This window comes from Antechinus flavipes, chromosome 3 (assembly GCF_016432865.1).
Source record: "Antechinus flavipes isolate AdamAnt ecotype Samford, QLD, Australia chromosome 3, AdamAnt_v2, whole genome shotgun sequence".
Lineage (NCBI taxonomy): Eukaryota > Metazoa > Chordata > Mammalia > Dasyuromorphia > Dasyuridae > Antechinus > Antechinus flavipes.
Window position 1 is genome coordinate 562,615,602 of NC_067400.1, and position 14,074 is coordinate 562,629,675.

The following is a 14,074-nucleotide window of genomic DNA, read 5'->3' on the forward strand; positions in this document are numbered from 1 at the left end:
TGAAAGCAGGGCAGCAGTAGAAGGGAGAGTGGAAGCACTGGGGCTGGGAGCAGATTGGGGAGGTCCTACCTTGTTGCATCAGGGAGCCCATCCCAAACCAAAAGCTGTTGAGTAAAGTGAAGTTGTTCTCCACAATGTCTGAGCCAGGGTTACAGGGATGTGCGTCATACCATTCATAGGGGCTGAACCTGTGGAAGACAAGGACGAGAGGAGCTGTGAGACCAATAAAAGAGAATGGAAAATGGTCCAGGAAAGGGGTCCCAGGGAAAGAGAGGAAGAGTCCAGGAGGAGTGGTGAACTGAGATATAAGAAGGGGACAAGGAAGACTGGATGAGCACCTAACATCTCATTAATAGCACAGAACAAGAGTGATTAAGTCCAATAGCTTGGTTAAAGGTTAAAATTAGAGAATAACAATTAAAAAAACTGATGACTCTGATTCAGTCATGATCAAAATGAAACCTAAGTCTCAAATGTAGGGAGTTATGGCAGAAAAGTGTTGTGTGAGGCTGAGACCTTTCTATAAAATACAAAACTTGAGATTCAAATGCCATAATGATCATAAGGAAAAGAGGATTGGCAAACTATGCTTGTATTACTTTAAAAAACCAATCAGCAGTCTTGAAGATAGCCATGCAAAGGGAAATCAAGTTAGTAGCTTTGCCAACTTTCTTTTCATGACAGACCATGAGACTGTATTGGCCCTTGAGCCAAGACCCTGCTCCCAAGGGTCTGCCCTTTCTCTGACTGAGTTAATAGTTTCACAGGCATGGAGACACATCCCCTCAGGATCCCAACCTCGCCTGAGCAATTGGATCCAAGGCCTAATTGATGTAATTGCCTTCAAGCCAGATGGGCTAATTATTCTCCCCTTTTCCTCCCTCAGGAGAACTCTAGGAGTTCAATGATAAAGCCTGAGTCTGGCTCTGTTCCCTGCCACCATCTTGCCCCATTGCCAGAGGAGAATTACAGCTGGCCTTGGGGCAGGGACTAAAGAGTAGAGTAAAATCTTTAGGATCAGCCTCTAGTCAAAAGAGGACAGAAATCAGGGTGACAGCTCTGAAGGCTAGGCTAGCAAGAGCTACCTGGGGTTGGAGTTTGTTTTGCCCAGCCAAGCCAAAGAGCATTTAATGAGCATCTACTATATACCCGATACTGGAGACACAAAGAAAGTCACAAACAAACAAACAAAATCCCCTCCCTTAGGTCCTCCTCCAGAAACACATACAGACAACTCTGGAGAAAGACAGCCAGCCTAGTAGTACACTTGCCCCAGAATACCAGAACCATGTTAATAAGCAAGTCACAGTCATAGGCTATAAGGTGTAGAATCCCCTCCTCAGACATTTTCTGCCAGGGAGAGGAATTCATGGCTCTCTGGCTGTCATATAGTCTAAAACTGGGGTCCCAGGAAATCATGAAGAGTAAAATTAGTGGGCTACAATAATCCCTCCATGAGAGTGCTGACATTTCCCCTTGAACTTCATCTGAATCTCACCACAGTTACTGATACCATAGCCATTTAATCACTCCTGGACCCATTTTCCTCATGTATAATAAATTGAGGGAGTTGGATTCTAGATGATTTTTGAGATCCCTGACTATAAATCAAAGTTCGAAGGAATCTCATAATCCAATCCTCTCTCATTTTATAGGTGGGGAAACTGAGGCCAAAAAGAGCTAAGTGATTTGGTCACTATTCTTGAATAATGGAGTCATTATCTGAACCCAGACCCACATTTTTTCTTCTCTTTCTCCTAAAGTCTAGGGAGATATCAAAGTTGCTTTAAATCAGTTCTTTCTTCTATTAGACTATGTACTCTCAGAGAGCAGGGACTTTGGGGATGCTTTTTGTTTATTTGTTTTGCCTTATTTGTATCCTCTGTGCTTAGCACAGCACCTGGAACATAACTGGTGCTTAATAAGTGCTTATTGGTGCTTAATGAGTGCTTGTTAATTCCACCTGACTAGAGCACAGAAACTGTTAGTTCAGTAAGACCTGAATAAGAAGTAGCTTGGATCAAAGAGCATGGAGGAGAAAGGATAGAAAAGTACTATAGCTCTCTGTGAGATAAATAGTTAAAGGTTTATTATCTTTCTTCATTAGACTAGAAAATTAAAGCACAAAGAAGTTGACACTTAAGGGTCACAGCTGGGAATCAAACACAAGTTCTTTACCTTTTATTAGCCTCATGACTTCCTGTTTATCCTCTCTAGATGGTTACTCATTCCATATGTAATCTCTCCTTCAGGAAGTCTTCCTGAATTGTTCCTGGGGGAGATACTCTCTACCAGACATCCCACCAGATCGGGAGGTAAAATGCAAGGGACTTTTTAGGCTCGTTTATGGTAGAAAGACATTGTAATGAAGTTAGAAAAGGGGCAAAACAGCCAGAGAAGGGTAGGAGTTGGGGGAAAGGAGGAGAGGGAAAGAGAGAAAAAGGGAGAGAGACAGAAAAACAGAAAGAAAGACACACATAAAGACAGGGACACAGAAAGAGAGAGAGACACAGAGACAGAGACAGAGAAACAGAGACAGAAAGACAAAGACAGATAGAGAAACATACACACAACCAAAGACATATAGAAAGAGAAAGAGAAAGGAGGGGCACAATGGGAGGGAAGGAATGATGGAGGGAGAGAGACAGAATGAGAGAGGGACACAGAGAGAGAGACAGAAAGAGAAGCGAGCATTGGCTAGCACTGCTCACACTACAAGGAATGCTCAGATAATTATCAGGTTGCCAGTGTCTCCAGGGCTTTCAAAGGCTTGTGGGATCCTCAAAGATATGAGGCATAATGAAAGCTCCCATTGCAAGCAAGCACTTTAGGTGTAGAAACAGGGCTGGCTGCTCAGGGAGGCTGTGAATACTGAGACTGAGGCCAGAGCTGGTCTCCCTTCTTTAGAGCCGGGTGGCTTAGACAAAAAGCCTTGTTCATCAAGGATAATCTCATCTGGAATGGCTTTCTTTTGGTCCATGCATTTCAAAGAGAACTCCAAGGAGAAGACCCAAACTTGAAATTCTTAGATATCAAATTGCCTTACCAGAGAGAGCTCTGATGAAGGACTTGACACTTCCTTACAATTTAAAGGAAAGCAAGAGGCAGGAAAAGGATCCTTGTGGAAAGATATGGGAGATGACAGGGAGGAACCAGATGGAAGAGGCTGAACCAACACATGGGCCCTCATTTTCAGCTCATAGCTCCTGCTCTGCCCCCAAATGACTCAAGACTAGGAAGATGACTCAAGAGCTGGAGGCTGGCCTTGTTCTCTGCTCAGTCCCTTAGGAGCTTAGAGAAGGGATTCAGAGAGAAAGGTCAATCTTATGACTTTAGAAAGAACACTGGGATCAGGCATCCTGAATATGAGTCTAAGACTTTGTGACGTCCCTGTGCCTCTACTTCCTCTTTTGGAAAATGGGCATGAGCCATATCCCAGAATTATTATGGGTAAAACAATTTGCAAACCTTTTAGTGCTATAAAAATAAGAATTATGAAGATGATTATCATCTCTTCTCTTTTGATGAAATTCAAATAGAAACACTGCTTGGACAAATTGCTATTCTACTATAATTCTTTTGTATTTAATATTCCATGGCCCACTAAAACAACTAATTTTTGTATTTTTTCCCAAAAGATTTGTATTTAAGCTCCTTTTCTAGAGGCACTTTGAAAACACTCTTAGGATAGCTAGTTGTAAAACAGGTCCATGGGGATGATATGCACCTCATCCTGTTCTCAGTATGTTTTTGACTTTCTCTACTAGGTCTCTATATTTTGAAAACTTTTCATTCTACATAGCTTGGTGATTATGATTATTTGGGGGAGGGAATGATATCTATTAAAAATATCATTCTTAAGCTTTTGTGGATCAATGTTATGAGGAAGAAATTATGAGCCAAAGTTTGGTCTTTGATAATGGCCCAGATTGAGTATAGTTTCTAGGGTGAATTTTCAAGGATATTTAGAAGTTTATATTTGTAGAATGGGAATGCCATATGCCAATAATCAAAGATAAAGAGCTTCTGATAAATAATTACAGTTATCAGGTTTTAATTTGCTAGATATTGAATATATGCTAATTATTTACAGTCTATGGTAATATGTAGATAGTGTCTACCATTTCCTTGCATAATCTACCTAGTCCTTAGGACTGGATTTCTTAAGGATAAATCTGATGTTAATTTCAGATGGTAATGACCTGATCCTGAATCACCACTATAAACTAGTTTCATAAACATCTGCATAATTCTGCCACCTTCAATGTTCCATCACTAACATATTACTTATTCATGTAAAATTCATGTGAATTTATTTTATGTGGAACCTTTTAGATCTTAGGTTTTTCATAGTATCCATCCAGTGGTAAACTACTTTCCATTATATTTGACAAATCTAATATCATGAATTTGTAATCAGCCTTTATAATTGCTCATTGAATTGCTGTCTACTTGTTCCAAAACTGTTTCTTTAGGTCTTATACTATTTTATCTAGTGTTCTAAGTATGCCTGTAAATTTTCTTCCTCCTTTTTGATAAGAAATTGTTAATCTTTCTATAGCTGCCTTAAGGTTATGAATTTCATTAATATCATCTAGATTTTTGTAAGAATACTTTCCAATTCTGTTATTATCTATTTTACAGTTCCAAAAGTATATATCATCCTGATCTAACATATATGTTCTTCCCATACATCTTTTATTTCAGAATGCTAATAAATCTCTTAACGTATTCAACACATTTCCCTTTGAAATCTTTGTATCTGATATTGTCTGGAAGAGACCAAGGTATTTGTAAGTAACATCTTTAATCATTGTTCATTGTGACTCCTAGATTTAAGCTTGAAGCCTTCAGTCTCTACTTTCCATTAGCATGTTATAAGGTTTTTTTTTTTGTTTTTTGTTTTTTTTTGTATTTGGAGAGTCCAACAGAAAATTTTATATCATTTGATGAGCAGAAGAAACTGTTTAATGTTTTTTTTTTTTGGTTGAAACTATCTAGCTTGACATCATTCATATTACCCAGTGATTGTTAATATATTTTGTTTCAACTTCTCTCTTAATTTGGAAACTGTATTTAGTACTATTTAGGATAAATAATAATATATTTAAGGCCAGGCAGACCTAAATGGAGTTAATTGGTTTCCTCTTCAAATGCCAAGTTTCATGTCAATTGTTATTGATGTTACTGTGTTGATAATATGCTGTTACATATAAAATAGTTTTCCACATGGTCATCAAATGCTACAATTCTCATTAAACTTGGATCTATTTTATATATTTGCATTATATGAATAAACCATAAGTGTACAACTGAATCAAAGGTTCTGAGATAATCAACAAAGGAAGTATAAACCTCATGACACTTTGGGGCAGCTTGTTCCATAACTACTGAATCAGTAATAAGTTATTCTTTATACCCTCTAGGACTTTTTGACACACTCTTTTTGTTCCTCAGCCAATATATTGTTTTCTTGTATTTATAGATTTTTTAAGTGATGCAAACTGTAAATGCTTTTTATGAAGTGCATAAGCATATAATTAACCTGCATTGAAAGGGGTCTCTGGTGCTCTCATTTTTTAATAAAAGCTATGTAATTCCTCTTGTTAAGAATGAAAGAAATAATTTAAAAAACCATTTATTAAGCACTTACAGCATGCAAAGCATTGTGCTAAGTGCTGGGGATATATAAAGGGAAAAGTGGAGACAGTTCCTGCTCTTGAAGAGCTCACATTCTAATGGAAGAGACAACACATATGGGAAGTTTGAGCTTATATGGCAAGATCTCATGTTCTTTAGGGTGTGGCAGCAAAACAACTGGTAATGCATTTTACTTAATGGCATATCCACTGATAGAATAATATCTATTTCTGATATTGAACCAGTAAATAGGATTTGGTGTAGGAATTTTCTTTTATGCATCTTCAGTAGCTGTAATTGCTGATGAGTCAAGGGTTGTAGCATTTGCAGAAGCAATGGCCATGTCACATCTCCAGGTTGGTTACTTTCCAGAATTATGGCTGAGTAAAATGGGTTGGAAGCAGGACTAGTGATGTGAGTGACACTGTCATTTTTAACCATGTTGGGTTTTGAAATGTCTCCATCAGAATCAAAGGGCAGGTGGTGGTCAAGTTGCTGGTGGTTTAACTTGATTGACACGTGTTCTCCTGTCTCCTCCAAGGTGCCTTTGCTGCTTCATCTGAAATTAGGACTGGTGGAATCAAGCCTGCACCTGAAAGGAAGCTGGCAAAATCCTTTGTCACTCTGAAAGATTTCATTTGCCAATGTAAATATTTGTGCCAATAATTATAAATTTTATACTGCAGTTTTACAAAGAAGCTAGAGTTGTAGTCACCTCCCTTAAGGTAACAGTTTTATTTTTCATTATATTGATGATGTGAAAGTTGTTTGATATTTGTTTGATCCAACTTGAATTTCCATTGTGATAGAATTCTTGTGACCAAAGAGATAACTGGAAATTTTCCATATCCTCCTTCCTCTAGGGTTTTTGTTGCTTTACTTCTTAAGCCTCTGCATTTAAGTCTTTGACTGCTGTTGAAGTTTTATTTTGTTTTTTTAATTTCTTTTATTATTTCTACTACATTACCTTTTAAATTTTTTATAAAAGTATCTAAAATTTCTGACATTCTCATTAGTTTCTGGATTCTTTTCCATATGTTTCTTTTCCTTCTGAATTGAGCAATATAATCATAATAATAAGTAGCATTTATATAGCACTTTTAGATTTGCAAAATGCTTTAAAACAGTATTTCATTTAAATCTCACAATAATTCTGTTATATTATGCCAATATTACAGATAAGGAAACTGAGGCAGGCAGAGGTTAAATGACTTGCTCAGGATCATACAATTGCATACAATTGTAGCAATACAATAAGGATTGCTAAGGATCCTTAGGCTTAGGATCTTTTTGATTTCAGATCCAGCACTATGTGTACTGGATACACATAATTTGTCTACCATCCAAATAGTGTTGCAATCTTCCAGTTCCTTCCCATAGATTTTTAGTGATTCTCTGAAGTCACATCTTCCATAGCAGAGTTGCGTATTTCTATTTCTTGATGGCTTCACTCTTCCCCCTTCATTTCTTAGCATGCCAGTAGCTGCTATGTGCAAGTCCTAAAATGTCTTTAAACTTTATGTCAAATACTCTGTAGAATGAGTTTGTTCATGATGGTTATACTAGACACCACTATAAAAATTATTCTGTCTTAGTCTGTCAGTTGGATTCATGGTATCAAACTCAAAAAAGGCTTTTCATAATTCCAATCATAGTATGTGTATTTCTTTTTTTTTCCCAAAATTACATGAATGATCAGGACTTGGTCATCCATTTCTGTATTAGGCATAATTTCTAAAATTTGCATTAAATGAATATTTTTGAGGACTCGATGTCTTCAAGTGTTCAGATTTTAGTAGCCACTTTATTTTGCCTTGTATTCTATCCAATGTGGGCCTACATTGCCCTACATTGGTCAGGAATATGCCGTTGTGTCACTTGTAGATGAGGGTAACATGGACAGAAAGTAGCGCCTTGCCTAATTTGGTGACATCTGTTCCTAGTTTGTTTTTAATATCGATCATGTCTTCCTTGATTTGCTAGCTTTAGTGGTTAACACCATCTGTGTATATTTATGTGTGTGTTTGTGTGCATGCACATTCACACACCGTTCCTTCTCTTTAGAAAGTAGAGGTGGTACCCTAAGGTGGAAAGAACATGTAAACCTTTTCAGCAGGCAGGACTTAGTATTTCTGGCTTTTTTTGGTGAACCTTGCCTTCTTCTGGTATCAGAATGGGATGCAGGCTTAGATCTTCAGCATGAAGCTGATCATTGAAATGGTTTTTGAGCAAGACCAGATTTCAATCTTAAGCTGCTCCATGGACTTCTTCACAGGACAATTCTTTCACACTTGCTGGGGTGCGGACCCAGTGAGAGCCTCAAGCTACTGAGCCTAGACAAGTAGTGTAGTGGTCTCAGGGAACAGAAAGTCCTCCCAATACGTGACTGACTGCCTTTCTGTTACTTTACTATTGATCCCCACCTCCCTCCCATCCCCAGTCTCACAACATGAACAATGGGTTGGGCTTTAAGGGGGATTAATATGACTACTCCAAATAATATATGAAATGTATCTGCAGACCTGGGTTCTGTCCCTGGACTAGTCTGAAATGCCATTATCCCTCCTGCCCCCATCCTTTCCCTCTGGCTCTTTAGGATTTCTGATCTGGACTAATATTGGCCCTCTGAGCCTTGGGATTCTTGTTACAGTGGGATAAAGAAAAACACCCCAGGGGCCATTTATTCATCTGTCAGTGTCTCATTCTTGCCCTAGGCTTGAGACCAAAGTCAAGGGAATTCTCCTGTAGGAGCCAGATGAAGGGGGGAGGGGAAAGTGCCAAACCTATCACTTGCCTGGAGGAGGAAGAAAGTTCAAGGTCATGTCCAAGTGTGAGCCAGATGTGCTGGAACAGATGAGGGAAACAGCAATGGCCCCTGAAACAGTGCAAGGTCTCCAAGGTCAGAGGTATGACTTGGACAGAATTGGTTTCCAGAAAAGACCCACAAAAAGACAGTGGTTCCCCTCTGACAAGGGTGAAATTGAGAAGGCATCTATTTAATCCCCAGAATCTGAATTGCCTCTAAGACACAGGTGGGAGCCCCAGGATTTTCAATCCTCTTGGGAAAGCTTTCTGTGGAGGGACTGGGTTAGCTCCAGGTGGAGCATTCCAGTTAGGCTCCCTCAAACTCCTTCTGACCTTTTTGCCTCTTTTAGAATTAGAGCTGGAAACATTTTAAGAGCTCAAAAGAAACTTGCACATCATCTAGTCCAATCCTTTATTTTGCATATGGGGAAATTGAGGCTCAGAGGTTAAGCGACTTATCTGAATATACATAGTGAAGCATTTTATGTATGTGTGTATGTGTATGTGTGAATGTATATATATGTATGTGTTTGTATGTGTGTATATTTTGTTTCTTTTTCGTTATAAGATTAAAAGTAGTGTGGCAAAGTATAGAGAGTGCTGGACTTGTAGTCAGAAAATTTAAGTTAGAATCACTACTTTGCCATTTATTTTCTGTGTGGTAAGGAAAATCACTTATTCTCTCTGAGCCTCTGTTTCCCTATAACTATAATATAATAAAGTCTTCATTAAAATCAAACTAACATTTATAGAACACTTTAAGATTTGCAAAACGCTTTACATATTATCTCATTTGATTCTCATAACAATTGTAGGAGGTAGGTCTGATTATCATTCCCATTTTACAGATGGGAAAACTGAGGCTTCAATAGATTAAATGACTTGCTCAGTGTCACACAACCAGCAAAGAGCTGAGGCAGAATACAAACTCAGATGATTTTTTTCAGATTCCAAATCCAACTCTATCCCTTCCATATTTCCTACTTCAAAAGATTTTGGTGAAGTTCAGATTAGGTAATACAGGTAAAGGCTTTCAAAACCTTTAAACCTACATAAAACTCATCAGACAGGGTACCAGCCCACCTGACAGGGCTCAGTGATGATAGTGAACACCTCCTCAATTCTGATGATGGAATGGACGCTATGTGGGTGTTCCCAACCAAGGTTTTACCCCACCCCAATCTTGTTACAAATTAAAATACCTCCTGCACTCCCTTTCCTAGTCTCCTCAGATCCCATGAGCCTGGAAGGGAAGATCAATAACATCACTAGTATTTTCTACTACACAAAGGGCATAAGCCATTGGCTATCTGCAAAGAATCCTTCTCATATTCTAGTTAATTCAGAGTTAGAGCTGGGAACCCTGACCTTTGATGCCCAGGTTCTACAGCACCTAAAGGAAGTGATGGTAGGAGCCAGAACACCCAATTCTCATTTGTTTGATCTGTGTCATATCTGCTGACATCAGGGACCTTGTCACACTAAGTGAGACATGATTGGAAGGAGTGACAGTTGTCTAAAGGGAAGAAGTGTGTTGGTTAATAAGCAACCACTGAAGAATGCCCAGAATTATGGATCTTCAAAATAAAGGAGGTCAGAGCTCATCTGGTTCATACCTTAGCTGAAGCATGTATCCTCTCTACAGTTTCCTAATATATGCTCATTAAGCTTCTGATCAAACTCCTTCAGTGATGAGGAACCTACCAACTTGCCAAAGTACTCATTTAATTTTTAGGAAGCTTTACTTCAATTAAATTTGACAGGCATTCATACAATGAATAGTGTTGGATTTGGAGAATGGAAGAGTCAAATTCAAATCCTGTCTCACACACTTAGTAGCTGAGTGACTCTGGAAAGGTGATCTACCCTCTGTCTGCCTCAGTTTCCTCATCTTTGAAGTGAGAGGGTTGGATAAAATGACTTCAGAACCCATTAAGTTTTAAACCTATGATCCTATTATGCTATTCTTATAATGTATTAAGTGCTGTCCTGTGAGTTTGGGATAGATGAAACAGTTCCTACTTCTAAGGAGTTTAGAAGCTATTGGATATTAAAGCTAAATCTGACATATCCTAGCTTTCCCTTTTTTGTTCCTGGCTCCATTTTCTGAAGACAAGCAGTACAAGTCTAATCCTTCTTTCTCCATTATAGTCTTTCAGATACCTTGTCAGTTATTAGGTCCCCATTAAGTCTTCTCTGTTCTAGGCTAGACATTCCTGGTTCCTTCATTCAACTCTTGTAGGAACCTCCATCCCTTCCCTATGGCTGCTTCCTATGTTCTCCCTGATCATTCATCCTAACTTCTCCCTGAACTTCACTAGATCTTTATTTGAAGTATATAAGAGTTGGTTTGCCCAGGGAGCTGAAAATGCTCTCTGGCATTGGAAATGGCTGCTTGGGTCAAAATTAAGGGCCATAGTTGGTATACAGCTAACCTTGCCCAGAGACTCAATCTTTCCTTGACTTGACTAGACATTTCTCTTTCTAGATACTCTCAGAAAGACCTCTTTTCACAATCTATGTAAACATCTTTCTCCTTTAATTACCCAAGAAATGCCTTCAGATCCTGCTCTAGCTTCAGGCTACCTCATTCCCTAGCTTCACCAACAAATAGAGATCTCCTAGGATTCTATCAAACACTTCCTTCTCTAGTCTTGATTTACACCTCCTTCCCCTAGATTTCCTGAACCTATCTTTCTCTCTGGAGTCATGGCTGAATAACTATCTCATCAGGCTTCAGAAAACATCAATTCTTCCATTGTCTTCCCCAAGTTTCAGCCTCTTCCTTGTTGTAGACAACTCAGAAGGCTTCTAGTTCTTGATGCAGAACCTGCAGTATCAGCCACCAAGGGTCCATCACTCTGACATTTTTAAGCCTCTCTAAAAAGTTTCTTCCTGTTTAGGTGCTAACATTATTTCTAAGAAGACTCCAAAAACATGTAATGTCCCTCTATTCATATCACACTTACAGGGCAGCAAGACCCAGTCCTGGGCTGAAGTCTTGTGGCTTCTCTTGGATTAGCAAAGTGGCTAATGTTCTAGGAGAGGGGGGAGCTGGGCATGGCATCCAGCCGACAGATGGCTGTTGCTCTGTGGAGGGACCAGGGTGTTGAAGTAATGACTGAGAGGCAGCCAAAAGCAGCTTGAAGTGGCTGCTTTGCCCCTGACTGGCAATTGTGTGGAAAAACAAAGGTGTGGAGGAATGGGCAAACAGACATTTGGATTGCACAAGTGTGCTAAACCATACAACATCTGCATGACTGCACATAAATGCATGTGCGCTTCGTGCATTTGTGCATGGGTACACATCTACTTGTGTGTGTTGCATCAGGTATTCTATGTGCTATGAGAGTTCTCTAACTGAGGTTAAATTTCACTGGCCCTTGTACCCTTAAAGCAATCTCAGCATAATAGTGGAACTTGGTAGGATTGAGGATGGTCAGCTCTCAAAAGTTCCAACTTTAGTTACCAATGAAGGCCCTCCCACCCCTGCATGGCATGGATGCTCCTCATCACTGAGACAGAGCCTAGAGCTACTAGAACTCAAATTTTTAGAAACAAAGTCTGGGGTCATGGATAATCCTGGAGTCAATGACAACTTACATTCTTAGAAGTTTCTACAGGCTCTAACAAGAGGGAGGGGGAGCAGAAAGTTCTTAGACTTTGGCCTTGGATCTTATGCTTATGTGATAAGAATGGAAAGGAGGCAGATTTCATAATGGGAAACTAAGGCAGAGAGGCAGATATTCTATTCAAAGTCACATGGTGAATTTGTGGGTTTGAGAGCATAGGGATATAACCTAGATGTCTTGATTTTGAGTCAAAGATTTTGCTTTCTAACCCATTTTCTGCTCTCTTCTCACAAGATGGTCCCATGTCACATATAGTAACCCTATAATAATAGGGAACCAAACACAATGGATGATGCAAACCCCACTCCCCCAACATATATACACATCACCACCACCCCAATCCACGAAGATCTGAAGGCTCCCTTACCTGGCAATGACGAAGAGAACACAGCTGACACCCAGATAGGCAAGAAGAACATACATCCAGATGTCAGGAGACAAGGGATTGAGGAAGGAAAATACGCCAGGGTTGGTGCCATTGGGTTTTCGGTACAGGATACTGACGCCAAGAGTCATGAAGGGCTTGGAGAAGTCGATGGCTTTTTCCCGGATGTGAGTGATGGTCAGAGGGGCTACAGCCAGGTCTGCTTTCTGCATGGAGTTGGGGAGAGACATGGAAGGAAGCTTTGAGAGACAGGAGCAGCCAAGTTTGGGAAGAAGGGGTATTGCTTGGGGGAGCCTGTGGAGAATCTTTTCTGTGTGCCCTATGCCACAGAAGGAGGCTGTAAAGACCTGAACCATGAAGTTTAGCCTTTCTGAAGAGGATTCAGCTAGTTAAGATGAGTGAGTGTATTTTCTTTTACAGGGAGGACACTGAAAGAAAGAGTATGGGTAACATGATAGCTTTTGAATTAGAAGTCCTGGGTTTGAATCTTGTTTTTATGATATACTACTAAGGACCTTGGTTGAATTACATGAGCTAGGCTTTTTTTTTTCATCTGGAAAATGAGGAGGTATCTAAAGTCCATTCTAGTTCAATAATTATGACCTTATGACCTCTGGGTCCACTCTCTAAACAGTTAATACATTTTAATTCCCACAGAGAAATATTGCTCTTCTAGGGGTATACTAGACAAATTATACTTCTCCTTATCAGTAGCTCACTGCTTTGGCCAGGAGCAAGACACACATACTTGAAATACAAAGAGGAAGGACTAGTCATTTTCATTAAAAGGACAGGACTCTTCATGAAGATTATTCAATTATAAATTCACTACATTTAATTAGAAAAATATTCTCTAATCACTTTTTTGTATAGGAGTCTGTGTTTAACTTGAAGACACAAACTTGAAATAAAAAACAGACTCCACACAGGGAATTTACAATATAAGAGAGGTGGTGGGGACATATACATAAATAATTAGAAGGCCAGGAAGATTAAGGACATAGAGTGATTTATGCAAAGTCCTAGAAGATTGAGGAGAGAAAAATCACTTTCAATGAGAAAAGGTAGTGTTGCAAGGGCAACCTCTTACTGGAGGTGTTCTTAAAATTGGTCTGGAGAGACTCCAGCAGAAGTTTATTGGGAAAGAGTATAGGGGATTCATCTCAACCATGGGGACAGGGCTGATGTGAGCAAAGAATGGGGCTATAAGAAGGCAAGCAGTGTGTGATAGTGAGTAACTGAAAGCAATGCATGAGAGGAAGGTTGATACGTTTCTGAAAGATCTTGAATGAATATTGACAAAAGAAGCATCAGAGAGCCTGATTTTGAATTCTGATTCTGCCTTACTAGTTTCCTGTGTGACTTTGTGGTGGGCCCTTAATTGTTTCATGCTCCAGTTTTAATATCTGTAAAATTCAAAGATTTTTCTAAAGATTATGTTCAAAGTCTCTAGCAGTTCCATAGCCTCCGAGAATCCAAGATTAGGAGTTTATATTTTATTTTATAAGCAATGGGGACTTATTGAAAGTTTTTGAGCAAGAAACTGATGTAACCAAAAGAGAGTAATTAAATGGTATGTGCTTAGACTCACTTCTATGGAAACGCAGCCATA

The 14,074-nt window shown here is 39.3% G+C and overlaps 1 protein-coding gene across 2 annotated transcripts in view; it reads right to left on the bottom strand.

The window, feature by feature from the left end:
* Positions 1 to 14,074, bottom strand: part of GRIK3 (glutamate ionotropic receptor kainate type subunit 3) — a 323,335-nt gene that overhangs the window by 31,945 nt on the left and 277,316 nt on the right. For both annotated transcript variants that reach the window (XM_051987712.1, XM_051987711.1), the window contains exons 11-12: positions 12,445 to 12,668; positions 70 to 188 (exon numbers count right to left, since the gene is read on the bottom strand). In XM_051987712.1, the coding sequence (XP_051843672.1) occupies positions 70 to 188; positions 12,445 to 12,668 (343 nt within the window). The remainder of the gene's footprint in view (positions 1 to 69; positions 189 to 12,444; positions 12,669 to 14,074) is intronic.